Source organism: Oryctolagus cuniculus, chromosome 10, assembly GCF_964237555.1.
Source record: "Oryctolagus cuniculus chromosome 10, mOryCun1.1, whole genome shotgun sequence".
Taxonomy (NCBI): domain Eukaryota; kingdom Metazoa; phylum Chordata; class Mammalia; order Lagomorpha; family Leporidae; genus Oryctolagus; species Oryctolagus cuniculus.
Window position 1 is genome coordinate 98951894 of NC_091441.1, and position 22457 is coordinate 98974350.

General features: G+C 62.9%; 4 protein-coding genes across 18 annotated transcripts in view; 3 read left to right on the top strand and 1 right to left on the bottom strand.

Moving 5' to 3' along the window:
• The window catches only part of CACNA2D2 (calcium voltage-gated channel auxiliary subunit alpha2delta 2), a 135152-nt gene extending 127007 nt beyond the window's left edge, over nucleotides 1-8145 (top strand). For 4 of the 11 annotated variants that reach the window (XM_070050768.1, XM_070050772.1, XM_051851598.2 and 1 more), the window contains 16 exons: nucleotides 1076-1136; nucleotides 3006-3103; nucleotides 3290-3380; nucleotides 3495-3557; nucleotides 3680-3783; nucleotides 4019-4117; nucleotides 4209-4297; nucleotides 4483-4533; nucleotides 4766-4837; nucleotides 4921-5073; nucleotides 5219-5271; nucleotides 5354-5409; nucleotides 5578-5704; nucleotides 5792-5900; nucleotides 6008-6097; nucleotides 6188-8145. In XM_070050768.1, the coding sequence (XP_069906869.1) occupies nucleotides 1076-1136; nucleotides 3006-3103; nucleotides 3290-3380; nucleotides 3495-3557; nucleotides 3680-3783; nucleotides 4019-4117; nucleotides 4209-4297; nucleotides 4483-4533; nucleotides 4766-4837; nucleotides 4921-5073; nucleotides 5219-5271; nucleotides 5354-5409; nucleotides 5578-5704; nucleotides 5792-5900; nucleotides 6008-6097; nucleotides 6188-6328 (1457 nt within the window). In that variant the 3' untranslated portion in view covers nucleotides 6329-8145. Of the gene's footprint in view, nucleotides 1-1075; nucleotides 1137-3005; nucleotides 3104-3289; nucleotides 3381-3494; nucleotides 3558-3679; nucleotides 3784-4018; nucleotides 4118-4208; nucleotides 4298-4482; nucleotides 4534-4765; nucleotides 4838-4920; nucleotides 5074-5218; nucleotides 5272-5353; nucleotides 5410-5577; nucleotides 5705-5791; nucleotides 5902-6007; nucleotides 6098-6187 lie in introns of all 11 variants that reach the window. The other 7 variants (XM_070050770.1, XM_051851599.2, XM_051851602.2 and 4 more) reach the window with 3 other exon arrangements.
• A 2161-nt stretch (nucleotides 8146-10306) lies between these two features.
• On the top strand, nucleotides 10307-14147 carry TMEM115 (transmembrane protein 115). Its single transcript, XM_002713218.5, has 2 exons — nucleotides 10307-11652; nucleotides 13460-14147. The coding sequence occupies exons 1-2, from the start codon at nucleotides 10802-10804 to the stop codon at nucleotides 13662-13664; spliced, it is 1056 nt and encodes a 351-aa protein (XP_002713264.1). The 5' UTR covers nucleotides 10307-10801; the 3' UTR covers nucleotides 13665-14147.
• A 434-nt stretch (nucleotides 14148-14581) lies between these two features.
• Nucleotides 14582-17017, bottom strand: CYB561D2 (cytochrome b561 family member D2). Of its 4 annotated transcripts, none has more exons than XM_017343838.3 (4): nucleotides 16889-17017; nucleotides 16307-16458; nucleotides 15914-15951; nucleotides 14582-15403 (listed from the first exon to the last, which is right to left on the bottom strand). In XM_017343838.3, the coding sequence occupies exons 2-4, from the start codon at nucleotides 16431-16433 to the stop codon at nucleotides 14900-14902; spliced, it is 669 nt and encodes a 222-aa protein (XP_017199327.1). In that variant the 5' UTR covers nucleotides 16434-16458; nucleotides 16889-17017; the 3' UTR covers nucleotides 14582-14899. The 4 variants fall into 4 exon arrangements, with proteins under 4 accessions (XP_017199327.1, XP_017199328.1, XP_017199329.1 ...); XM_017343839.3 differs by having other exon boundaries at nucleotides 16307-16506; nucleotides 16889-17006; XM_017343840.3 differs by having other exon boundaries at nucleotides 16845-16977.
• A 50-nt stretch (nucleotides 17018-17067) lies between these two features.
• On the top strand, nucleotides 17068-20691 carry NPRL2 (NPR2 like, GATOR1 complex subunit). Of its 2 annotated transcripts, XM_002713216.5 has the most exons (11): nucleotides 17068-17325; nucleotides 17848-17939; nucleotides 18037-18205; nucleotides 18364-18472; nucleotides 19162-19298; nucleotides 19387-19484; nucleotides 19576-19612; nucleotides 19728-19821; nucleotides 19894-20011; nucleotides 20272-20414; nucleotides 20491-20691. In XM_002713216.5, exons 1-11 carry the CDS (start codon nucleotides 17248-17250, stop codon nucleotides 20556-20558), a joined length of 1143 nt encoding a protein of 380 aa, XP_002713262.1. In that variant the 5' UTR covers nucleotides 17068-17247; the 3' UTR covers nucleotides 20559-20691. The 2 variants fall into 2 exon arrangements, with proteins under 2 accessions (XP_002713262.1, XP_051707573.1); XM_051851613.1 differs by having other exon boundaries at nucleotides 17248-17939.
• Nucleotides 20692-22457: the final 1766 nt, after the last annotated feature.

Consider the following 22457-nt stretch of genomic DNA (forward strand, 5'->3'; position numbering starts at 1 on the left):
ACTCCCACATATGTAAATGCACTTGTGTACATCACATGCTCCCACATGGGTAAACACACTCATGCACATGCACACACTCCCACATGCATGGACACACTGGTGCACATGCACACACTCCCACATATGTAAGCACAGTCATGCATCCATGCTCTCACACATGCACACAGCTCTTAAGCCTGAAGCACAGGTCCAGCACCTGCCCTCTGGAGCCCCTGGAATTCCTGCCTGGCTGCTCCAAGCCTGGACAGGTCCTCAGAGGGTAGAGAGACCCAGCTCTTCTTCGCCACCTACTCCTCATGCCCCCAGTCCTGGAAGGCAGGTGTGCGGGCTCCATCCACAGAAGCCCAGCCTCTTTCAGCTCCCAGACTCCCTTCCTACCCTGTAGAAACACACCTGCGCCCTGAGGGCCTCCCTTCACCAAACCCCCACAATGCACTGCTGCCTGCCTCTCTGGTTGGACTGTCTGTGCCCGCAAGAGACACCCCCCCCCCTCGGTTTGGCCATGTTGATGCCTGACATAGAACCAAAGCGAGACCTGCTAAAACGCAAACAGCTGCGGCAAAGAGTGAGCGAGAAATCCGCAGCCGAAAGCCAATTCCCTTCCTCAAAGTCTCTTCGGAGGCGAAGGAAGCTCCGCATGCGGTTTTTTCCCATTATGGATGTGATCAGAGCGAGACTGGCGCCTCCCCCAGACCATGCACATATATAGCAGTGTGTGTATATATGTGTGTGTGTGTGTGTCCGTGTATATGTGCTATACAGCCGTATGGAAGCATATACAGCCACGCCAAGGGACTCACTGCCGACAGAGGACCAGGCCCGGGCAACATATTGGCTATAACTGCCCTCCTCCCGTGATGCCATGCTGTAGTCTCCACAGGCCTCCACCCCTCCCCCCGCCAGCCCTGACTCTGGCTCAGACCTGAACGTGGAAGTGGCGGGTCCCCTCTTTGCTGGTGTCTCCCCCTCCTCCTCCAAACCACCCCCACCCCGTCCCCCCAGCCCCATCGGCTCTGAGCCTCGTGGCCTCCTGCCTCCCCAGCCCCCGCGGGATAACCCCCCATTTCTGTTGCAGATTTTGAGTTCCTGCTCCCCAGCAGCTTTGAGTCTGAAGGACATGTTTTCATTGCTCCCAGGTAGCTTGCGTGTGGCCTTGCTGAGGTGTCCTCCCCCACCCCACCACCCCAGCCCGCCTCCCGCACTGCTGCCTGGAGCTGTGTGTGTCTGTGTCCTGTGCAGTGTCGCCCCAGCCCCTGTACATAGCCCGGGATGCGTGCCGGTGTGCATACCCAGGCCATGTAGCCGCACCAGGCAGCTGCAGCCAGCGGCCCCACAGCCCCAGCTCCCACTGGGCCTGGGGCAGGAGGGCTCTGGACTCTGCTCGCCGTCCCTGCCCTCCAAGCAACCAGGAAGGAGCCCGGCTCGCTCCCTTGCTGGGCAGCTGCTGCTCTGGTGTGTGGTGCCCTGTCCATCCCCCTGCCCCCGCCCCTCCCCCTCCCTTGTCCTGTGTCACTCGGTGTTTGTGTGGGTCTGGGGGCTGAGCCAGCCAGAGCCCCCGGTGGCAGTGCTGAGTCTAAGTGTGGGGGTTCAGACAAGGGGGAGTGAGAGTGGGGAGGGAGGGAGGGCTTTGCGAAGTTGTTTGAGCAAGTAGGGGACTGGGGCCCAGAGTAGGCCCTCACCTGGGCCACGGCTGGGCCACACACGCATGCACACGTGGGTCCTCACACGTACGCCTCCGCCTTGGGCCCCGCAGGGGCTGAGCCTGGGGAAAGTAGGGCAGGTGGGTGCAGCTAACCCCCAGGCGTTCTCGGGCACCTCACGGGGGCTCTGGGTGCCCCGACTGCTGTGTGTGTGCACATGTGTGCATGCACCCACACATCTCTCTGTGGCTCTGCAGATGCGTGTTTGTATTTGTGAGTCATTGTGGCTGTAAGAGTCCAAGTGTAAATGCGTGGTGGGCTCTGGGCAGTAGTGACTGTGGGACCGTGGTGAAGGCCTGCATGGCCACTGTGACCCTGAGGGTAGGGACCGGGTTCGTTTGTGTCGCCTGCGTCTCTGCCTTGTGAGAGCCCGATAAGTGTGTGTAGGGTGAGTGAATCCCACACCTGTGAACATGCGTGCTGCGTGCATGGGAGGGGCTGCAAGTCTGGCGGCTCCTGAGCACCACGCAGGGTGTGTCAGGTGCAGCGTCCAGGCACAAAGGTAAAGGTGTAGGCTGTGCACTACACAGAGGCCTTGGGGCCAAGGAGTGAGTGGAGGCGGAGACTCAGTCCCACGGGCCCTCACCAAGCTCAGGGCCCAGCACAGCCTGGGGAAGTGGCATATGTTTTAAATTCCCACAGAGCTGCTATCACACAGGCCAATGGGAAGCGTCCAAGAAAGAGGGATTGGGCAGGAGGGTCCGCATGCCAGGACTTCCAGAGAGCAGAGCCCCACACAGGCGGCAACATGCCCGCAGCCCCCACGGTCTCTGGCCCCACAGCCTGAGTCCGGTGAGGGCCTTCGGGAGGGAAGGGAGTGGCCTGCCCGCCCCTCGGGGACGAGTGCTCTGAGCAGAGGGGCCAGCCGCGGACTCGCCACCCCTCTGCATATGCTGGGAAGAATGGGTCTCGGGGAGCTCGAGTGAGCTGCCCGGGGGTGCACAGCTGGCCCACAGACGCCAGTGCTGGCGCTCACGCCCACCTTCTGTGCACCGAGTGCTGTAGCGCACAGAGGTGGGTGAGCCAGCCCCCAGGGGCTCCATCGGGGTCCAGCCACACAGGAGAGCCGTGCCCAGCAGAGAGCCTGCCAGGGTGAAGGAAGCAGACCCTCATTCTGGCCTCAGCTCCACCTGCCCGCCCCCTGGGCAGCCTGCCAGGCACGTGAGAGGCCACAGCCCAAGACACGCACCTTCCCCGAGGCCTGGGCCTGGGCTCAGCCAGTGGGCCGACTGGCCTAATGGGAAGCCTGGCCCCGCTGCCCCGTCCAGCCCCGAGCCCACTCTTCTCGCCCCTCCCCACCCCCAGAGAGTACTGCAAGGACCTGAATGCGTCTGACAACAACACCGAGTTCCTGAAAAACTTCATTGAGCTCATGGAGAAAGTGACTCCAGACTCCAAGCAGTGTGAGTGCCTGGCAGGGCAGCCCAGAGGAACCCAGAGCCTGGGCAGGTGTGGAAGTACACCGGCCCGGGTCAAGGGCAGGACCTGGGCCAGGTCATGGGCAAGGTTCTGGTGGAGCCCTGGGGCAGGGGCGAGGGTGGGCGAGGAGCTGCAGGAAGACGTCGCGTCCAGCCGCTGCCCTGTTCCAGGCAACAACTTCCTGCTGCACAACCTGATCTTGGATACGGGCATCACCCAGCAGCTGGTGGAGCGCGTGTGGCGGGACCAGGATCTCAACACGTAGGCACCACCCAGCCCATGGGGGCAGGAGGCTGGGATGAGCCCAGAGCCCGGCCCTGCCCCTCGGCAGGCAACCCTGTGACGCCGCGTCCCCACCCCCCTCGCTGTCCCCAGGTACAGCCTTCTGTCTGTGTTCGCCGCCACAGACGGCGGCATCACCCGTGTCTTCCCCAATAAGTAAGTGACCAACCTTGCCCCTGCCCGGGACCCCACCCCTAACTTGCTGCCCAGAGGCTGAGACCACAGTGCCCCTCAGGTCACGCCCACCCACTGACCTCTGCCTCTCTCGGGTGCTCCAGAGCGGCTGAGGACTGGACAGAAAACCCCGAGCCCTTCAATGCCAGTTTCTACCGCCGCAGCCTGGATAACCATGGTTACGTCTTCAAGCCCCCACACCAGGATGGTGAGTGTCCACCCTGGGGGCCCAGCCGCAGGTGGGAAGCCTCGGTCTCCTGGAGGCTCAGCCGGGGCTGGGCTCTGCCCACGTGCCGGCTGCCACCGGGAAAGACTTGGGGAAAGGAAGTGGCTGCTGGCTGGGCCGAACCCTGGGCTGGGTGCTCAGGCTGGAGTCCACCCTGGGTGGGGCCCCACGTGTGGTGGTCAGTGGTGGACCTAACTCCAGACCCCACCCACCCCAGCCCTGTTGAGGCAGCTGGAGCTGGAGAACGACACGGTGGGCATCCTCGTCAGCACGGCAGTGGAGCTCAGCCTGGGCGGGCGCACCCTGAGGCCAGCAGGTGAGTGCGGGGGACAGAGGTGGGGAAAGAGGCAGTGGGCAGAGCACTGCCCAGGCGAGTAGCCCTGATGGCCCCTCGCTCTCCTTCAAAGTGGTGGGCGTCAAGCTGGACCTAGAGGCTTGGGCTGAGAAGTTCAAGGTGCTCGCCAGCAACCGTACCCACCAGGATCAGCCTCATAAGGTATCGCAGCCAGGGAAGGGGCAGTGAGCCCAGGAGTCAGTGCCCTCCCTGGAGTCCCAGGGACACCCAGCCAGCCCCCCATGCGGAGGCAGGGGCTGCCGCAGTGGCCGGGGGCGCCAGGTGTACGAAGGGTGATGGGGGGAGGGAACCTGGCGGGCGCTTTACAGTCCTCACTCTCTGACCAGCAGTGCGGCCCTAGCAGCCACTGTGAGATGGACTGCGAGGTTAACAACGAGGTGCGTGTGCCCCGACCCTGCCCTGAGCCCCAGCTTCCCCCACTCCCAGATGTCTTAGTAGCAGCTGCCACTCTGAGCCCACCCCCTTGGTCTGTGGTCTCAGCACCCCGCCCTGCCTTAGCTGGACTTGGGGGAGATGTACCCCAGCCCCCAGGGAACCACTGGAATGCCGGGGCCTGGAAGGTGGGGGTCCCAGCCCCTCTCCATCTACCTCCCCTTCCCCACGTCTCAGGACCTGCTCTGCGTCCTCATCGATGATGGCGGATTCCTGGTACTGTCGAACCAGAACCATCAGTGGGACCAGGTGAGGGGGCGGGGGAGGGGCTGTGGTATCTGGGGCTGTGGCACCGCCAGCGCCTGACCGCGTCTCCCTGCCGGCGTCCTCAGGTGGGCAGGTTCTTCAGTGAGGTGGATGCCAACCTGATGCTGGCGCTCTACAACAACTCCTTCTATACCCGCAAGGAGTCCTACGACTACCAGGCAGCCTGTGCCCCCCAGCCTCCTGGCAACTTGGGTGCTGCACCCCGAGGTGTCTTTGTGGTGAGTCCCCAGAGATGCCTGGGGTGGAGGGGGGGCTGGGAGACTCGCCCAGAAATGACCCTCGCCCACCTGCGACATCTACTCACGCTGGGGGCAAGGGAGGGCAGGGCACAGATGTGGCAGCCCACGCCCTCTCCCCCTGCAGCCCACCATTGCAGATTTCCTTAACCTGGCCTGGTGGACCTCTGCTGCGGCCTGGTGAGTCCTGACGGGGAGGTGGTGGAGAGGGTGCTCTCCGGCCTCCGCTGACCACCCCCACTCCGCGCCCCGTGCCTGCCAGGTCCTTGTTCCAGCAGCTTCTCTATGGCCTCATCTACCACAGCTGGTTCCAGGCGGGTAGGTAGGGCTTCGGAGGTCCCTCCTCAAGTCCCAGTACCCAGTCTGAGCAAGGCGTCCCCGGCTCCCTGTGTGTTAGGGGGAGGGGTCTACGGCCGAGCCAAGTGAAGGCCCGAGAGAGACCGCGGGGGTCCAGGGGGCTGGGCTGAGGCGCTCTGGGCCCCGCAGACCCCGCGGAGGCCGAGGGGAGTCCCGAGACGCGCGAGAGCAGCTGCGTCATGAAACAGACCCAGTACTACTTCGGCTCGGTGAACGCCTCCTACAACGCCATCATTGACTGCGGAAACTGCTCCAGGTGCCCGCGGGGGCGGGGCGGGGCGGGGCCGGGGCGGGGCCGGGGCGGGGCGAGCCTCGAGGCCCCGCCTTTCTGCTCTCCCCGCAGGCTGTTCCACGCGCAGAGGCTGACCAACACCAACCTTCTCTTCGTGGTGGCGGAGAAGCCGCTGTGCAGCCAGTGCGAGGCTGGCCGGCTGCTGCAGAAGGAGACGCACTGTATCCTGCCCCCGCGCTCCCGCGCCCCCCGCGCCCCCAGCCGCCCGCCGCCCTCCTGCCCCGCGCGCGCTCTCCCGCCGCCACCGCCTCCTTGACTCCCCACCCATGCCCAGCGGACGGCCCGGAGCAGTGCGAGCTGGTGCAGAGACCGCGATACCGGAGAGGCCCGCACATCTGCTTCGACTACAACGCGACGGTGAGGGGGAGCGGGCGGCCTGGGCGTCCCGCCCGGCTTGCGCGGCCCTGCGCCCGCCCAGGCCGACCATCCCCTCGTCTGTGCCCGCAGGAAGATACCTCAGACTGTGGCCGCGGAGCCTCCTTCCCGCCGTCGCTGGGCGTCCTGGTCTCGCTGCAGCTGCTGCTCCTCCTGGGCCTGCCGCCCAGGCCGCAGCCCCAAGTCCACGCCCATGGGTCCCAGCGCCCCTGAGCGTCCGCCCGGCCTCCTGCTCCTCCTCCTCCTCCTCACCACCTCTCCCCGCCCACTCCCCCCCCACGCTCCCCGCCCTCCCTGAAGAACCTGCGCCCCCCAGGCCCGAAAGTCTGAGCCTTGGGGTGGGCGAGTCCCCAGCGAGGGCGCCTGTACAGGTCTTTGGCACTTACACCACATGGAGCTGTGGAGGTGTCCTCGGAGCCTTCATCCCCACCTGGTCCACCCCGGTGGGCTGGGACGCAGAGGCCGCTGTGCTGGTGCCAAACCAGGCCTCCGCGGCCCACCCTGCCTGGAGGGGGACCCTGCCTCGGCTGGAATCCTCTAGCCAGCCCAAAACCGGTCTCCCTGAGAGTAGAGTACTGGAGGAAGGTGAGAGGGGCAGTTTGAGGCCTGTGCATCGCAGGGGTGAGGTCCTGGGGCAGCCCACCGCCGGCTCCTGTCCCCCTCCGCCCAGCCACGCAGGAGTAAGAAAGTCACAGCGACATGTGTTCAGACATAACCCCTGCACTCCGGGAGCCTTGAGAGCAGAACCTGGACTCAGAGTTGACATACCTGGGAAGACAGACAGACAGACACACACACACACACACACCACCCGGTGGGGCTGGGTGCGGGGGCTTGGTGGGAGGGTGTGCACACTCCATCTTGTACTCACTGCCCACCTCCAACCTGAGCTGCAGCTAGCTGGTCCTCCCGTCTCTCAAGCTGAATGTCAAACAGTGCCAAATGCTAGGGCAGAGAGGGTGAAGACCCCTCTGGCCCACCCCTAGCCGCCAGTGTTCCCTAAGTGCCCCTCACCCTGCCAGGTGCTCATTGTAACCATTTCTCACTAGGGTCAGCCCCCCAGAAGGCCACCAGCTACTGCCTGCCCCTTCCGCAGAGGGACCCCCACCACGCTGCCCTTTGCCTTAGCAGGGGTGACTTGGTCTCTCCTGGCTGAGTGTATAAGGCCTGTGCCGATTCCCCGTCTCCTTCCCTCACACACACGCACACACACACACACACACACACTCTCCCTGCCCCCAGGAGGCCAGACTGCCCCTTCTCTGCTGAACACACACCTGCGCACACACACATGCTCAGTGCACCCACAGAGGCTGGGCCCAGGCACATCACTTCATACCATTCATTCTGGTCATTTCCCCTGAAGGCACCCCTCCCGGGGCCGGCCGGTGGGGGACTGAGGGCACGGGGAAGTAGCCACGGGGCTCAGATGGACTGGGAGGAGGGGGGAGGGGATGCATTAATTAATGGTTCCGTTAATTAATGTCACGTTGCTTGTCGCTTTCTCAGTGTGTGCGTATGTGTGTGTATGTGTGTGTGCGCGTGGTCCATGCCCACTGCTGCTGTCAGGGTGGAAGTCCTTGACATATGCCCGGCCTGGAGGTCAGCCATGTCCTGTGGGGCGTGTGTGTAACTGTAGTGTAGTCAGGTGCTCAATGGAGAACATAAAAACTAAAAAGAAACAACATATACAGAAAAATATATATTTTAAGTTTAAAAAAAAACAGAAAAACAGACAAAACAGTCCCCATCAGGTAGTTGTCCAACCCCCAGCCGGGTCTGATCCTTCTCATCTCCCACCGACCCGGCTGCCCCCTCCCCTCGGGCTGGGGGCTGGGGGCCATTTCCTTCTCTCTGCCCTTTTTTTTGTTGTTGTTCTATTTTGTACAGACAAGTCGGAAAAACAACAGCGACAAAAAAAGTCAAGAAACTTTGTAAAATATTGTTGTGTGTGATTCCTTGTAAAATATTTTCAAATGGTTTATTACAGAAGATCAGTTATTAAATAACGTTCATATTTTCACTTCAAACAGTTTCCTGCACTGTGTCGGCCTGGGGGTGAGGACTGGGTAGCTATGAAGACAGGTGGCCCTGGTCTCACCGCTCTGCTTGGCAGTCCCGGTCCCCGACGGCCTGGGGCCTGACCCTTCCACGCACTCAGCACTTGCTCAGGGCCAGGCTCTGACATGCTTTGATAGCATCTTCTCAGAAGCCTCAGGAGAAAGCTGTCTAGCAAGGAAAAGCCGCCCACGTCCTCAAGGCCAGAAGCCTGGAAGGGGGAAGCGTGAGGAGAGCTGTGAAGGGGGAGGGTACCCGGCCGTGCTGTCCGTCTACCTGGGCCTGACGGACAGGTCCGCCCACGGAAGCCAGAGGCCTCGCTGCTGCTCCTACTGCAGCCCAGAGGCCAGCTCCGTGGCAGTCTCTGGGCCTGCGCAGGTAGCCTGAGGCCTCGCTCACTTTAACCTCAACCTTCTTAACCGTCCACTCCGGTCAGCGGTCAGCGGTCAGCGTGGTGAGAGAATCACCAAGCCCTGGCCCGGAGGCTTCCCCACGGGGCGCCAAAGCTCCCTGCCCTTGTGCAGCACATGCCCGGCCGGCAGGGGGAGTTGGCTCACTCCTGCTCGGGGCAGTGGCTGGGTCCTCGCCACAGCCTTCGGATTGGGTATCACAGAAGAGCAAATGGAGAAGAAATGCTTTGCTAACGGGAAAAAGATCAGCAGAGGCCGCAGAACCCCAACACCCTCCGACAGCCCCTCAGCTCCTGGGGCAGGGTTGCCAGATACAATACAGAACACACCGTGAATTTTGAATTTCAGATACCAACTCTTACCATGGAAGTGTGTTTTAAATATCACATGGCACATACTCTAAAAAATCAGGGGACGTGCTTATATTAAAAGTGTATTGTTGATATTTGAGCGCCCTATAGTTTGGTTTTCTAAGTCTGGCCATCCTAGCTGGCCGTGGCAGCCACCAGCAGCCTGTGCGATGCAGGCGGCTCTGTGCACTGAGCCCAGTGGCTGAAAAGAAGGGATTTACACTTTATACGATAAAGTACTTTAAAATTTTTTTTTTATTTATAGAGTTACAGAGAGAGGGAGAGACAGAGGTCGGTCTTCCATCTGCTGGTTCACTCCCCAAATGGCCACAACGGCCGGAGCTGTGCCAGACCAAAGCCAGGAGCCAGGAGCTGCTTCCCTGTCTCCCATGTGGGTTCAGGGGCCCAAGCACGTGGGCCATCCTCCACTGCTTTCCCAGGCATATTAGTAGGGAGCTGACTGGAAGTGGAGCAGCCTGGACTCGAACTGGCGCCCATATAAGATGCCGGCAGCGTCAGAGACAGCTGCTTAACCCACTGAATATCAACGCTGGGCCCAAAAGTACTGTTATGTTCTAATTACACATTTTTAAAAACTGAGACGTATATCTACCATAGGATACAAACTGTCAGGAGCCCCTGTGACGTGAGTAGGGGGCCCAGGCTTGTAGGGGAGCCTCTGGTGGGGAGCAGAGTCTGGAGGGCAGCCCAGCCTCACCTCTTCGGGAGCGGGAGTCCTGGGTTCACTTCAGGGTCCACCTTCCTTGTGTCCAGGGCAGCGTGAGCCACACACACGCTAAGCAGCCAGGTAGACTGGCATTTTACACTCCTGTTCCCTTTTATCCTTAGGGTAGAAAGGTTCTGCCACCATCTGCATTTTACAGCCCATGACCTCGAGTTTCAAAAAGGTTCTGGAACTCGGGCACTGTCACACAGCCGCCAAATAGCAGCGCAAGGATTCCAGCCTGGGTCCAAGCCCATCGACCAGACCGCGGAGGTTCCAATAGTCCCCACACATTGGTTCACACACCTGCTCACAAGGACAGGTGTGCATACACAAACGGAGCTACTTTTCCCGGACAATTCAGCAAGTGTGTGGCCTGAGGCGGTGCTGCCTCCGAACCTGCCTCACCGCTATCCGAGGTTGGCAATACTCCATCACCCACCCCACCCTACCCCTGCCACTTTCCAATAACCAGCGGAAATGGTCTTCAGAACTACAACTCCCAGCATACGCTCTCATCACCGACGGGGATGGTGCGCGCGTACAGCCTCCTGGGACTTGTAGTTCCACCAGGAACCCCGTTCCGCTCGTCCCCGGCGGCGGCCAAGGACTCAGTATCCCAGCATGCCGAGGAGCCGGAAGGCAGGCGCGGAGGGCATCCCGCCGCCGCCGGGGGCGCGCAGGCGCGGCACCCCTGTTTGTTGGCCCCTGAGAAGGAGGAGGTACGGTCGAAGCCAAGACCGAGGCCGAGCCGGAGCTGACCCGGCTTGACTCGGGCCCAGAGCAAGGCGTCAGCCCTGCGCGGACTAAAGGACTCCGGAGTGGATGGAGAAGGCGCAGTCCTGAGATCAACGCTAGCCCGGCTGGCCTGGCGCGCGGCCTACAGGGCAGGCAGGCAGGCAGGCGCGCCGAAGCCGCCCGGGGCCTTCCCGCAGGTCCTGGGCGAGGGGCCTAGGCTCCGGCCCGGCGACAAGGCCCGGTTCGGCCCCTGGGCACCACAGCCCTCTCCGACCGGAAGCAGGTCCTTCACCAGGGACACAGACCAGTGACTAGGCCGGACCCGGGCCTCCCGTCGGGGCCGGGCTAGGGCGAGCCCCGGGGAGGCCCCCAGCCCCGTTCCTGCAGGCCGCCGCCCGCCGGGAAGATGCAGCGCGCCCTGCCTGGCGCTCGCCAGCACCTGGGGGCCGTCCTGGCCAGCGCCAGCGTGGTGGTGAAGGCGCTGTGCGCCGCGGTGCTCTTCCTCTACCTGCTCTCCTTCGCCGTGGACACGCGCTGCCTGGCGGTCACCCCGGGCTACCTCTTTCCGCCCAACTTCTGGATTTGGACCCTGGCCACCCACGGGCTGATGGAGCAGCACGTGTGGGACGTGGCCATCAGCCTGGCCACAGTGGTGGTGGCCGGGCGCTTGCTGGAGCCCCTCTGGGGTGCCTTGGAGCTGCTCATCTTCTTCTTAGTGGTGAACGTGTCTGTGGGGCTGCTGGGGGCCTTCGCCTACCTCCTCACCTACATGGCTTCCTTCAACTTGTTCTACCTGTTCACCATCCGCATCCACGGCGCGCTGGGCTTCCTGGGTGGTGTCCTGGTGGCACTCAAGCAAACCATGGGGGACTGTGTGGTCCTGCGAGTGCCCCAGGTGCGTGTCAGTGTGGTGCCCATGCTGCTGCTGGCGCTGCTGCTGCTGCTGCGGCTGGCCACGCTGCTCCAGAGCCCGGCCCTGGCTTCCTACGGCTTCGGCCTGCTCTCCAGCTGGGTGTACCTGCGTTTCTACCAGCGTCATAGTCGGGGCCGAGGGGACATGGCCGACCACTTCGCGTTTGCCACCTTCTTCCCCGAGATCCTGCAGCCCGTGGTGGGGCTGCTGGCGGACGTGGTGCACGGCCTCCTGGTGAAAGTCAGGGTCTGCCAGAAGACGGTAAAGCGCTACGACGTGGGCGCCCCGTCCTCCATCACCATCAGCCTCCCGGGCACAGACCCGCAGGACGCCGAGCGGAGAAGGTACCGTGACAGCTTCCCCCCACCTTGCCAGGCTAGGAGGGCGCTGCGCGAGTCACCTGCCAGCTGAGTGCCGGGCCGAGGCCGGTGTCGGGGCAGCCGATCGGAGAGAGAGCCGGTCTTTGGGGTTGAGGACATCAGCATGTGGGTGGCTGGGCTCCGGCAGGTGCTGTGCGAGTCTAAGGCAGGGAGACTCGGAGTCCTCCACGTGGGCGCGCTGGGAGCCACAGCCAGCCTCCCGGGCCTGCACCCTGAGAGGGAGGGTCAGGGAAGGAGGCCTCGGGTCCCTAAGAGCTGGCCTGGGCCAGCCCAGTCCCCGGGTGCTGACCTGCAGCCTCTCCCTGGCCCCTGACCCGGACTCTGCTTCGCCAGCCTGGGGTATCGCCAACTCTCCCCCCCCCCCCTCGGCAGGCTGTGCTGCTCAGCCCGGGGACAGGCCACCTGACCCCCTCGGGAGCCCGCTGCCCGCACCAGGGCTGAAACCCCCTTTTCCTCAGGTGCAAACCAAGTCCCGCCGGGTGACCCGCTGGCTTTCTGATTCAGCTCTCCCCAGGGCGTCATCAGCGCCGCGTCACTGGGAGGCAATTGCTTGAGTGGTGCAGCCAGGGCAGGCCTTGTGCCGGTGCAATGTCAGGGGCTCCCCGTCTCCCCCTGTCAGGTGGGGTCTGGCAGGAAGCTCTGTGAGCAGAGCTGAAGAGTTGGCCCTGCCCTCTCTCACCTGGCGCCGTGCGCTTCCAGCCAGGCACGGGCCAGAGTACTGTGAGCCCAGCCGGTGGGCGCTGGAAATACACCTGGCACGCCGGGCCCAGCTCTGGGCCGTGCAGCGTGGGTCGCTGTGGGCGACAAGGCCTCTAGACAGCCGTCCGGCTCAGCTTCTCCAGTGGGGATGGGCCCAGGACACTGGGCCTGCTGGGAGGGGAGCTGCCCTCAGAGCTCTAAAGGGGGGCCGGGCCAGGCGGCCCTCCTCCAGGGAGAGACCTTGGGTTACCAGGATCGCTGGACACCAGAAAGCAGACAGGAGGCGGGGGGGCAGGGTCAAGGTGGGCTCTGAGCCCAGCCTTTTGGTCGGCTGACGTGGGGTGGGGGTTACTCCCACCAGAGCGCTGCCAGTAGGGGGAAGCAGGGTTCCGTCCTCTTCCACCCTGTGAGGAAGCGACTGCCGGCAGGCCTCAGCCCGGCACGGGCACCTGGGATGGAGCCTAGGTAGCACAGGGAGGGCGCCCTGCCTGTGCCAGGCCTGGCCTGCTGGGAGCTTTGGTTCTCCGCTGGAGCCTGGAAGGCTGCACAGGCTGTCCCTGCGTGGGCAGCAGTCCAGGGCGGGGGATTACTGCCTGGGGGGCCTTCCCGCCTCCCCCCACAGTGGGCCTGGCCTGGGCCCTGCCCATGTGGACTGCACCGAGCTCTGCTCTAACACAGGTCTTGGTGGTCTTGGGGATTCTGGGAAGGATGACGTCTGTGCTGCTTCCTAGGCTGAGAGCCAAAGGGAGGTGCTGACTTCAGCCGTCCCCCCCAGACCCCAGCCAGGAGGCTCTAACCAGGAAGAGGAGGAAGATTAACCCTCTCCTTGCAAGTGATGCGAGAGCCCAGGCAGGAACCCGCATCTGCAGGGACCTGCCCTTCTCCCCGTCTGCCCTGGGAGCAGTGTGGAGTGCCCAGCAGCAGAGGGAAGCCGCTGCAGCCCTGGGTCCTCGTTCTGGAGGGGGGCCCAGGCCCCGCGTGGGGGGGGAGGGGGGAGTCGGCCTGCTGGGAAGGGCGCATCGCAGGAGGCAGGCAGACCCAGAGTGATCTGTCTTCTCTTCTCCGGCCCCAGGCAACTGGCCCTGAAGGCCCTCAACGAGCGGCTGAAGAGAGTGGAGGACCAGTCCGTCTGGCCCAGCATGGATGACGATGACGAGGAGGCGGGGGCCAAGCTGGACAGCCCCCTGCCCTCAGACAAAGCCTCTGGGCCCCCAGGGAAGGGGGCTGCCCCAGAATCCGGTCTGATCACCTTTGAGGCCGCTCCCCCGCAGCTGTAACCGGAGCGCCTGGAGTGTGGCACCGACTGCTCTGAGAGGGAAGAAGGCCTGCTGGGGTTCCGCGTGGGTTTCCACGGCCCTCGGCTGGTTCTCACCAACACTACCCAGGAGTCCTGCCTGGTCCCACTGCAGACCCTGTGCCAGGCGCGGGGCCCCAGGCATCAGCAGCCCAGGCAGGCGGGCGGCTGCAGGGACACCGGTGCCACAGCTCCCGGCTGCCCCTCACGTCTCACACTGGCCGCTGAGAGTTCTGAGTCCGGGTGAGGATTTGCCAAACAGGTTGTGCAGGAGCCGGCGAGGGGCTGCGTGTGCCTGCACACCCCCAGAAAGACGATGTTCGCGTCAGGGCTCCTCGTGGCCCTCTGCCGTGGCTGACTGCTTCGGAGCCAGCCAGCCACGCCCCAGGTATTTTCTACAGGACCACTGGAGTGGGCAGCCAGGCCCAGCCTCGCAGTATCAATAAAGCAGTTCTTTGAGGTCTGACTCCTGGGCTCCGTCGGGCCACCTGTGTCTCCCTGGCAACCCCAGAGCGCGAGCACGCCCACCACTCCTCCCTTCCCCCTGCCGCCACACACCTGCTGGTAGGCAGCCTTCTCCAGGCTGTCACTCCTTTTCCTCTCCCTCCACCCGCACCCAGGGGACCCGACGACAGAGACCCCTCCATGGTGAGGATTTGCTGTTCCCCATGGTTCACCCCCAGTGCACAGCACTCGTGCTTGACACCTATGGCGACAGCCCCAGCTTGTCCGAGTCTGCAGACCCTGGTGCAGGGGCAGCCGGAGACAGACGGGGCACGGCACTCACGGCCACGGCCTGGGCGGCATGGGAGACTCGGCGGCCGAGGTCAGGGAGGCCCTGCCTCCCAGCTCCCCTCTGCTCACGCTGAAGGTGTGAGAGAAGCACCACCAAGGCTGGGCTGCTCTTCCCATGAGTCTTTTTCAGGCATTTTATTATTTTCTCGCCTGTCATTTCTGGACGTGCCAGCACAAATGTGAGCCACCGTGCAGGGGAGGCCCAGCTTCATCCAGACACGGGACCCGTGTGCTTCTCCAGGCTGGCTGAGACGGGACAGGGAGGCACTTAGCACGAGTAGCAAAAACGTCACACGTGGGTCTCTGGTTCCCAATACTTCAGTAACGTCCCACTGACGCAGTCAGCTGAGCGCGTCCAAGAGGGCCCCAGCCCTCGCCCCTGCACTGAGGGGCAAATCCAGGCTTGGCCTAGGCTGGAAGAGCTCACGGCTGGATCCTCTTGCGATACAGGTAGGCGTTGCTCACCTGGTTCATGATGACCAAGCTGGTGAGGATGGGACACAGCACAGCCAGGTACCAGGCCCCCCCCGTGACGGTGGCCGTGAACCACAGTGAGCACATGCCCAGCAGCAGGCTGGCACTGCCCAGCAGGTAGCCCACCAGCCCAGAAGTGGCGTGGTACAGCTTGAGCTTCGCCAGGGGCCATCGGGGCAGCAGCTTCGGGTAGAGCAGCGCCACGCCCCCCGAGCACTGCAGCCCCGCCCACAGCACAGCCAGCAGCCCCGCCTGCCCATGGCGCGTGGCCAGGTGCGCTTTGCCGAGCTGCTCTTTGTGGAGGATGACCAGGCCCAGGCCCAGCAGCGCGCACAGCAGGGCCAGCAGCTGCAGCACCCAGTGGCAGCGCGCTCGGGCCTTCCGCGAGAAGGCGCGCAGCAGCGAACTCTCCGGAGAGAACACCAGCAGCGCCTCGGTCATCAGGAAGGAGAACTGTGGAGACAGGCAGGAGGCGTCAGTGAGGCGCCGTCCCACAGCGCGGGCGCCTGCAGGGAACCCCCCAGCCCGAGCGCGCCTGGGCCCACTGCCCTTCCTCATTCTCTGCCCGGGTGCCGCGCTGCAATGGCTTCTGCCGCTGCGGCAAACAGCTCTGAGATAGAGCGGTCATAAATGATTCACAAGGTGTGTCTTCCCTGCGTGGGGCCGGATACAGTGTCTCGGCAGGACCCGGCGTGTGGCTGCGCTGCTGCAGGGACGGTTAGAACTGGCACCATAAAGTAAAGTAAACGGGGGCAGAGGTGCACCCGAGTGCAGCGTCTCAGCTTCCTGCCTGAAGCCAGTGACGCCGCCATGTGTGCTCAGACAAACCCTGCGTTCATCTGGGTCGCAAACACTGGCTGCAGCCTGGGATGTCTACCACGGAGGAGTTAGAGCAGGCAACAGCAGTGTCCCCAAGGATGCCCATGCTCCCACCCCCAAGAGCCACCCAGGCCCACTACTTACGGCCAGAGACATAAGCACAGGGTGCCAGGAAAACAGGCCTGGAACAAGAAGAGGAAGCCTCGTGGCGCTGCGGCACGGCACCAGCCATGCCCACCCCAACAGGCTGAGGGATGTCAGCACCTATCACTGAGGCGGGGCTGCAGCCCACACCGAGCCCCCCTCCCGGAGCAGAAGCTCTGGCAGCCCCCCACCTCCCCAAGAGGCAGCCATGTGGGGCCCCGGTCAGGGAGAAGCCCAGCACCCATCTGCTCCACCCCCGTCCTTTCTCCAGGACAGAGTATCCCGCAGCCAGCCAAGCCTTTCGTGACAGCCAGGCCCAAGGCTCCCTACAGTCCCGACTTCTCAGCAGAAGCAACCCTACCTTCCCGAAAGTCGACTCGCAATTCTACTTACTGGAGCCGGGCCTGGCAAGCACAGCCACGAAGATGGTGAAGCCCAGGGCCACGAGGTGGGCGGCAGCCCCAGAGGCAGTGCGGAGAGCGTGGTAGATGTGCGACTCAGTCTCCACAGAAAGGGCCATGATCAGCCGGGCCTGTGGCTGTAGCCTGAAAGCATAGCAGCGTGGGCAAGGCTCTCGGTGCCACTGGCCACTCCTTAAAGGAGACAGGTTTGCACGGGAGGAATGCCACCCTCTTCCAAGAAGTGACGGCAGACAGCAACAGTACAGTACCAAGGCCGGCACCAGGAATAGTCACAACACGCCAGTCCAGGGCCGGCAGCCTGTCTGCGTCTACCTGGATCTGAAAGGCGGCTGGCCCACCTTCCAGGTAAGGAGGAGCAAGGCCCTCTAAGACTACAAATCCCAGCGTGCACCACGCCAACGCGGGCGGGAGGGGAGGCTAAGCGGGCGTGGAGCACCACGGAAGTTGTAGTTCCCAGCTGCGGCTGCATTTACAGCGTGAATCCCTCCGCGCGGGGCCTCCCCACGTACCGCCAGCATGCTGCCCCTCCACACCAGCCATTTGCCTGCCTCACCCGCAGCGCCGACCCGACGAGGCAGTTTTCTCCAAAGAAACCTAGATGCTCTGGGTCCTGCTGTGCGCACCGCCGCTCCGTCGCGGAGCCGCTTCACTTCCGGGTGCGACGTCTACCCATCGGGGCTTCCTGGAACGACCCCCCCCCCCGACACACACACACACTCCGGCCACGCCTCTGAGTCGCGCTGCGCAGGCGCTGTTGAGCAAACGGCTTCTCCTGGGGTGTGTGTGTGCGCGCGCAACCGGCGCGACCTGGTGGTCCAGGGCCTCCTTGCTGTGTCTGACAGGTGTTCCCGGTAGTGGGGGCGCCTCCGCGCGCAAGGGACAGGGACCGCGGACTCAGGCCCCGCTAGCACCATGGGCAGCAGCTGTCGCATCGAATGCATATTCTTCAGCGAGTTCCACCCCACGCTGGGACCCAAGATTACTTACCAGGTGACGCCGGGGCTCGCGGGACTGGAGGGGATAGAGGACGCTCTCAGGAGTTCAGCCGGCTGCAGGAAGGTGCTGGGTGCCCGTGCAGCGCGCAGGCATGCCACTCCTTCATTTTCGACAATCGTGAACCGGGAGGATACTCAGAACAAGACCCGGCTCCCCGGTGTGCAGGGGAGACATACTATGTCACATCAACAGTGTTTGCAAGAAATCACGCTTTGGGGTCCTAGAGAAAGTTCAGAACCCACGAGAGGGGGAGGTGCCCAGCAGTACCCCCCCCAAATGATGTCTAGGAAGGGGGTGGTGAGAGAGGAGGGAGTGTTCCAGCCAGGAGGGCATGGCGGATGCAAAAGCCAGGAAGCGGACGATAACATAGGCGGTGTTTGGAAACACAGAGGAGGAGATCCGAGTGGCTGCAGAGAGGTCCCCGCTAGAGAAGAGGGCTTGGGACTGTGGGGCGGGCGGTCAGCCCGGGGCACTGCACCCATTCCGTGTGCACTGAGGACATCTTCCCGCCCCCAGGTCCCCGAGGACTTCATCTCCCGAGAGCTGTTTGACACGGTCCAAGTGTACATCATCACCAAGCCAGAGCTGCAGAACAAGCTCATCACTGTGTGAGGCCCCAGCTGGGTGGCGGTGGGGGTGGAGGCGAGGGTCCCAGGAGGTTGGGACGGGCTTCAGGGCCGGCCTGATCCTGCTGCACCCATCCAGCACAGCCATGGAGAAGAAGCTCATTGGTTGCCCCGTGTGCATCGAGCACAAGAAGTACAGCCGCAATGCCCTCCTCTTCAACCTGGGCTTTGTGTGCGATGCCCAGGCCACGACCTGTGCCCTGGAGCCCATCGTGAAGAAGCTGGCCGGCTACCTGACCACGCTCGAGGTCTGCCACGAGATGGGCTCGGGTGCTTGGGCAGGCAGAGTCGGGGGGGACGATCCTATGTCTCCAAAGCCCCCAGACCCGACTGAGGACCCAGACAGGGCAGGCGGCCAGCCGGGGTTCCGGGCGGGTACCCACCATGCTGTTCCTGCTCTGTCCAGTTGGAGAGCAGCTTCGTGTCCACGGAGGAGAGCAAGCAGAAGCTGGTTCCCATCATGACCATCCTGCTGGAGGAGCTCAATGCCTCTGGCCGGTGCACTCTGCCCATTGGTATGGCCCAGCCTCTGCAGGGACGGGAGAGCGGCGGGGGAGGGTGCGACCAGTCGCTGGGGAGGTCAAGGCTCATGAGTAGCGTGGTGGCCAGGGAACAGCTGTGTGCAAGAGTGATTGTGTTCAGGGTCTAGTACATGGTGGGACTGGGGACAGGGGGCGGGCACAGGAGAGTGTCCCGCTCTGTCCCTTGAGCACATCCCTTCCCTCTCTGGACCTGTTTCTTGTTCCATAAAAGGGGAAGAGTGGGCTGGGCATTTGGTGCAGTAGTTAAGACCGCTGCGACCCCAACATGTCAGATTTGAGTGCGGGTTTCAAGTCCTGGCTCCTCCACTTCCGACCCAGCTTCCTGCTCATGCGCTGGGCGGCAGCAGATGATGGCTCAAGTCCTTGGGTCCCTGCCGCCCATGCGAGAGACCACAATGAGCTCTGAACTCCCGGATTTGTTTCACTTCCCAAATCGGGGGCATTTGGGGGGTGGATCGGTAGATGGATAATTTCTGTCTGTCTGCCTGCCTCCCTCTCTCTCCGCCTTTCATACAAAATTGGTTTTTAAAACGAAGGGGGAGCCGTGAGGTTGACCGTACTCGCAGCTGCCTGTCTGCCTCAAGGGATTCTGGGAGGCTCGGGAAGTAATTGCGGGTCTCCTGGAGACAGGACTGAGGGTCTGGGGGGGGGGTCCCCTGCAGATGAGTCCAACACCATCCACTTGAAGGTGATTGAGCAGCGGCCGGACCCCCCTGTGGCCCAGGAGTACGACGTGCCTGTCTTTACCAAAGACAAGGAGGACTTCTGTAACTCGCAGTGGGACCTCACCACACAACAGGTGCGCCAGCCCGCCCTGCCTGTCATCCTGCACTTGCCACAGTCCTGGCCTCTCTCCCACCCGCTCTGACACTGCCTACTCTGCCCAGATTCTGCCCTACATAGACGGCTTCCGGCACGTCCAGAAGATCTCGGCTGAGGCGGACGTGGAGCTCAACCTGGTGCGCATCGCCATCCAGAACCTGCTGTGAGTAGTGCTGGCTGTGGGCCCACCCGCGGGGAGCAGCCCAGGGGCCCTGAGTGCGGGCTCGGAGGCTGAGCACGACCGCCTCTTGCAGGTACTATGGCGTTGTGACACTGGTGTCCATCCTGCAGGTGGGTGTCTGCGGTACGGTCCCCTGAGGTGTGGGTCCTATGGCTGTGCCAGAGCCAGGCTGGCAGCCTCCCAGGCCCCTCACTCAAGCCCCCCTGCTTTCTGCTACCCCGCTAGTACTCCAATGTGTACTGCCCGACGCCCAAGGTCCAGGATCTGGTAGATGACAAGTCGCTGCAGGAGGCATGTCTGTCCTATGTGACCAAGCAAGGTACTGCAGGCTTGGGGGAGGGAGCTCTTGGGAGAGCAGGGCTCCTGGCAAGCTGACCCCTGGCACCCACAGGGCACAAGAGGGCCAGCCTGCGGGATGTGTTCCAGCTGTACTGCAGCCTGAGTCCTGGCACAACTGTGCGAGACCTCATCGGCCGCCACCCCCAGCAGCTGCAGCATGTCGATGAACGGTCAGAGGGGGACTCCCCGGGGTGTGAGGGGGTTGTGGAGGACAGGGAGACCCCCGGTGTCTCTTAGGAGCCCTGGGTCAGAGAGGAAGCAGAGGCCTCCCAGTGAGCGGAATCACACGGCCCTGCCAGTCCAGGCAGGCTTCCTGGAGGTGACGGGCTTGGAGGCCAGTGTGGCTACTGCAGCAGCCTGCAGGGAGGACTGCAGGAAGGAAGGGGCCAGCCTGGCCCGGGCATCACCCGCACCCCGGCTCTCACCCCAGGAAGCTGATCCAGTTTGGGCTCATGAAGAACCTCATCCGGCGACTACAGAAGTACCCTGTGCGAGTGTCTCACGATGAGCGAAGCCACCCGGCACGGCTTTACACGGGTTGCCATAGCTACGACGAGATCTGCTGCAAGACAGGTAGAGGCAGGCAGGGTGGGGTCAGGGCCGGGCGGCCGAGCCAAGGCCCCAGCCTCACCTCCACCACCCCGCCCAGGCATGAGTTACCATGAGCTGGATGAGCGGCTGGAAAATGACCCCAACATCATCATCTGCTGGAAGTGAGGCTGTGGTGGCTGCGTGGTGCTGAGCCCTGCCTGGTGCCTGGGGCTAGACCAGTAGGTCAGTCCGTTACCATCTGATTGACCTGCAGTCCTGTCAATAAAGTCCTGTCAATAAAGTCATCCACTTCACCCTACCCCTGAGCCAGCCAGACAGCAGCGAATGCGGCCGCCACGGTGTTGGTGCCCTGGAGCGCCCTCTGGTGGGCAGGACCGACGCTGGCCAAGTAAAGGTGCCTGCTCATTATAAACGGAAAGAAAGGGCCAGAAACCATCCGAGATGTGAAGAATGAGATGAGGTGGGAGCAGGGACTTCTCTGGACTAGTTGGGCAAGAAAGGCCTGGCTGAGGTGACAAACGGAAACGCGAACGAAGGACCGAGTGAGGAAACAAGGGCAAAAGTTTGCGGCAGGGTGGGCACTGTGGCACTGCTGGCTAAGCCGCTGCTCTGAGAGCCCGCATCCCTTAGCAGAGCGCCAGTTCCAGTGCCGGCTGTTGCACCTTTTTTTTTTTAACTGTCTGTTGAGAGGCAGAGTTACAGACAGAAGGGAGAGGGAGAGGTCTTCCATCCGCTGGTTCACTCCCCAAATGGCTGCAACAGCCAGAGCTGGGCCAATCTGAAGCCAGGAGCCGCCGGGAGCTTCTTCCGGGTCTCCCACGTGGGTGCAGGGGCCCAGGGACTTGGGCTGTCTACTACTGCTTTCCCAGGCCACAACAGAGAGCTGGATCGGAAGTGGAGCAGCCTGGACATGAACCTGTGCCCTTATGGGATGCTGGTGCAGAGTTGGAGGCTGAGCCTACTGTGCCACAGCGCTGGCCTCAGCTAGTCTACTTTGGATCCAACTCCCTGCTAATGCACCTGGGAAGGCAGTAAATGATGGCCCAAGTGATTGGGCCCCTGCCACCCACCCACGTGGGAGACCTGGGTTCTTGGCTTCATCCTGGCCTGTTTCTGGATGTTGCAGTCATTTGGGGAGTGAACCAGCAAAGAGAAGATCTCGGCCAGCGCAGCGGCTCACTAGGCTAATCCTCCACCTTGCGGCGCCAGCACACCGGGTTCTAGTCCCGGTCGGGGCGCCGGATTCTGTCCCGGTTGTCCTTCTTCCAGGCCAGCTCTCTGCTGTGGCCCGGGAAGGCAGTGGAGGATGGCCCAAGTGCTTGGGCCCTGCACCCCATGGGAGACCAGGAGAAGCACCTGGCTCCTGCCATCGGATCAGCGCGGTGCGCCGGCCGCAGCGCACTAGCTGTGGCGGCCATTGGAGGGTGAATCAATGGCAAAAGTAAGACCTTTCTCTCTCTCTCACTATCATCCACTCTGTCAAAAAAAAAAAAAAAAAAAAAAAAAAAAAGGAAGATCTCTCTGTCTCTAAGTTAGTTAAGTAAATCCTTTTTTTTAATAAAGTAAATCTTAACAACAGAACTTAAGGCAAAAGCCACTCTGGGGAGTATAAGGAGCCCACGGGCCAGCCTCGGGGCTGTTAGGAGGCAAAGGGGAGACGGTTAGGAGGCAAAGGGGAGACGGCAGAATCGAAGTCCCGAGTGAGGAGAGAGAAAGGGGGACCCTAGGAAGCTGCCTTGGGCCTGGATTCTGAGGGTCCGAGACGAGCCCAGAGCGGCGCCGTGCGAGGGAGGGCGTGTGTGTGACGCGCACCTTCCAGGCTCCCGGCTGTGGCGGAGGGGCCGGGACAGGAGCAGGTCCGGAGAGAACGCTGCCGGCCCTGGGCTGCACCTGGAGAGCAGGCTGCGGGAAACCACGATGAGACATCCGGTGGTCAGGATGGCACGGCTGCCAGAACTGGCGGAGTCCGGATTCCCCAGCCCAGTGCCGGCCCCAGGTATTGGCCGCGGCCGGAGTCCGGCCCAGGCGCGGTTGTCCAGGGCAGCGGGCTCCGCTAGCTAGCGA

What these genes read in the sequence shown, in the direction of transcription:
- TMEM115 (XM_002713218.5), top strand. Translation starts at nt 10,802, where the DNA reads ATGCAGCGCGCCCTGCCTGGCGCTCGCCAGCACCTGGGGGCCGTCCTG. An exon ending in CAGGACGCCGAGCGGAGAAG is followed by an intron (nt 11,653 to 13,459) that starts GTACCGTGACAG and finishes CTCCGGCCCCAG; the next exon opens with GCAACTGGCCCTGAAGGCCC.
- CYB561D2 (XM_017343838.3), bottom strand. Translation starts at nt 16,433, where the DNA reads ATGGCCCTTTCTGTGGAGACTGAGTCGCACATCTACCACGCTCTCCGC. An exon ending in GCTTGCCAGGCCCGGCTCCA is followed by an intron (nt 15,952 to 16,306) that starts GTAAGTAGAATT and finishes TTCTTGTTCCAG; the next exon opens with GCCTGTTTTCCTGGCACCCT. An exon ending in CTGTGCTTATGTCTCTGGCC is followed by an intron (nt 15,404 to 15,913) that starts GTAAGTAGTGGG and finishes CTGTCTCCACAG; the next exon opens with TTCTCCTTCCTGATGACCGA.
- NPRL2 (XM_051851613.1), top strand. Translation starts at nt 17,248, where the DNA reads ATGGGCAGCAGCTGTCGCATCGAATGCATATTCTTCAGCGAGTTCCAC. An exon ending in CCGGTGCACTCTGCCCATTG is followed by an intron (nt 18,473 to 19,161) that starts GTATGGCCCAGC and finishes GGTCCCCTGCAG; the next exon opens with ATGAGTCCAACACCATCCAC. An exon ending in CTGCAGCATGTCGATGAACG is followed by an intron (nt 20,012 to 20,271) that starts GTCAGAGGGGGA and finishes CTCTCACCCCAG; the next exon opens with GAAGCTGATCCAGTTTGGGC.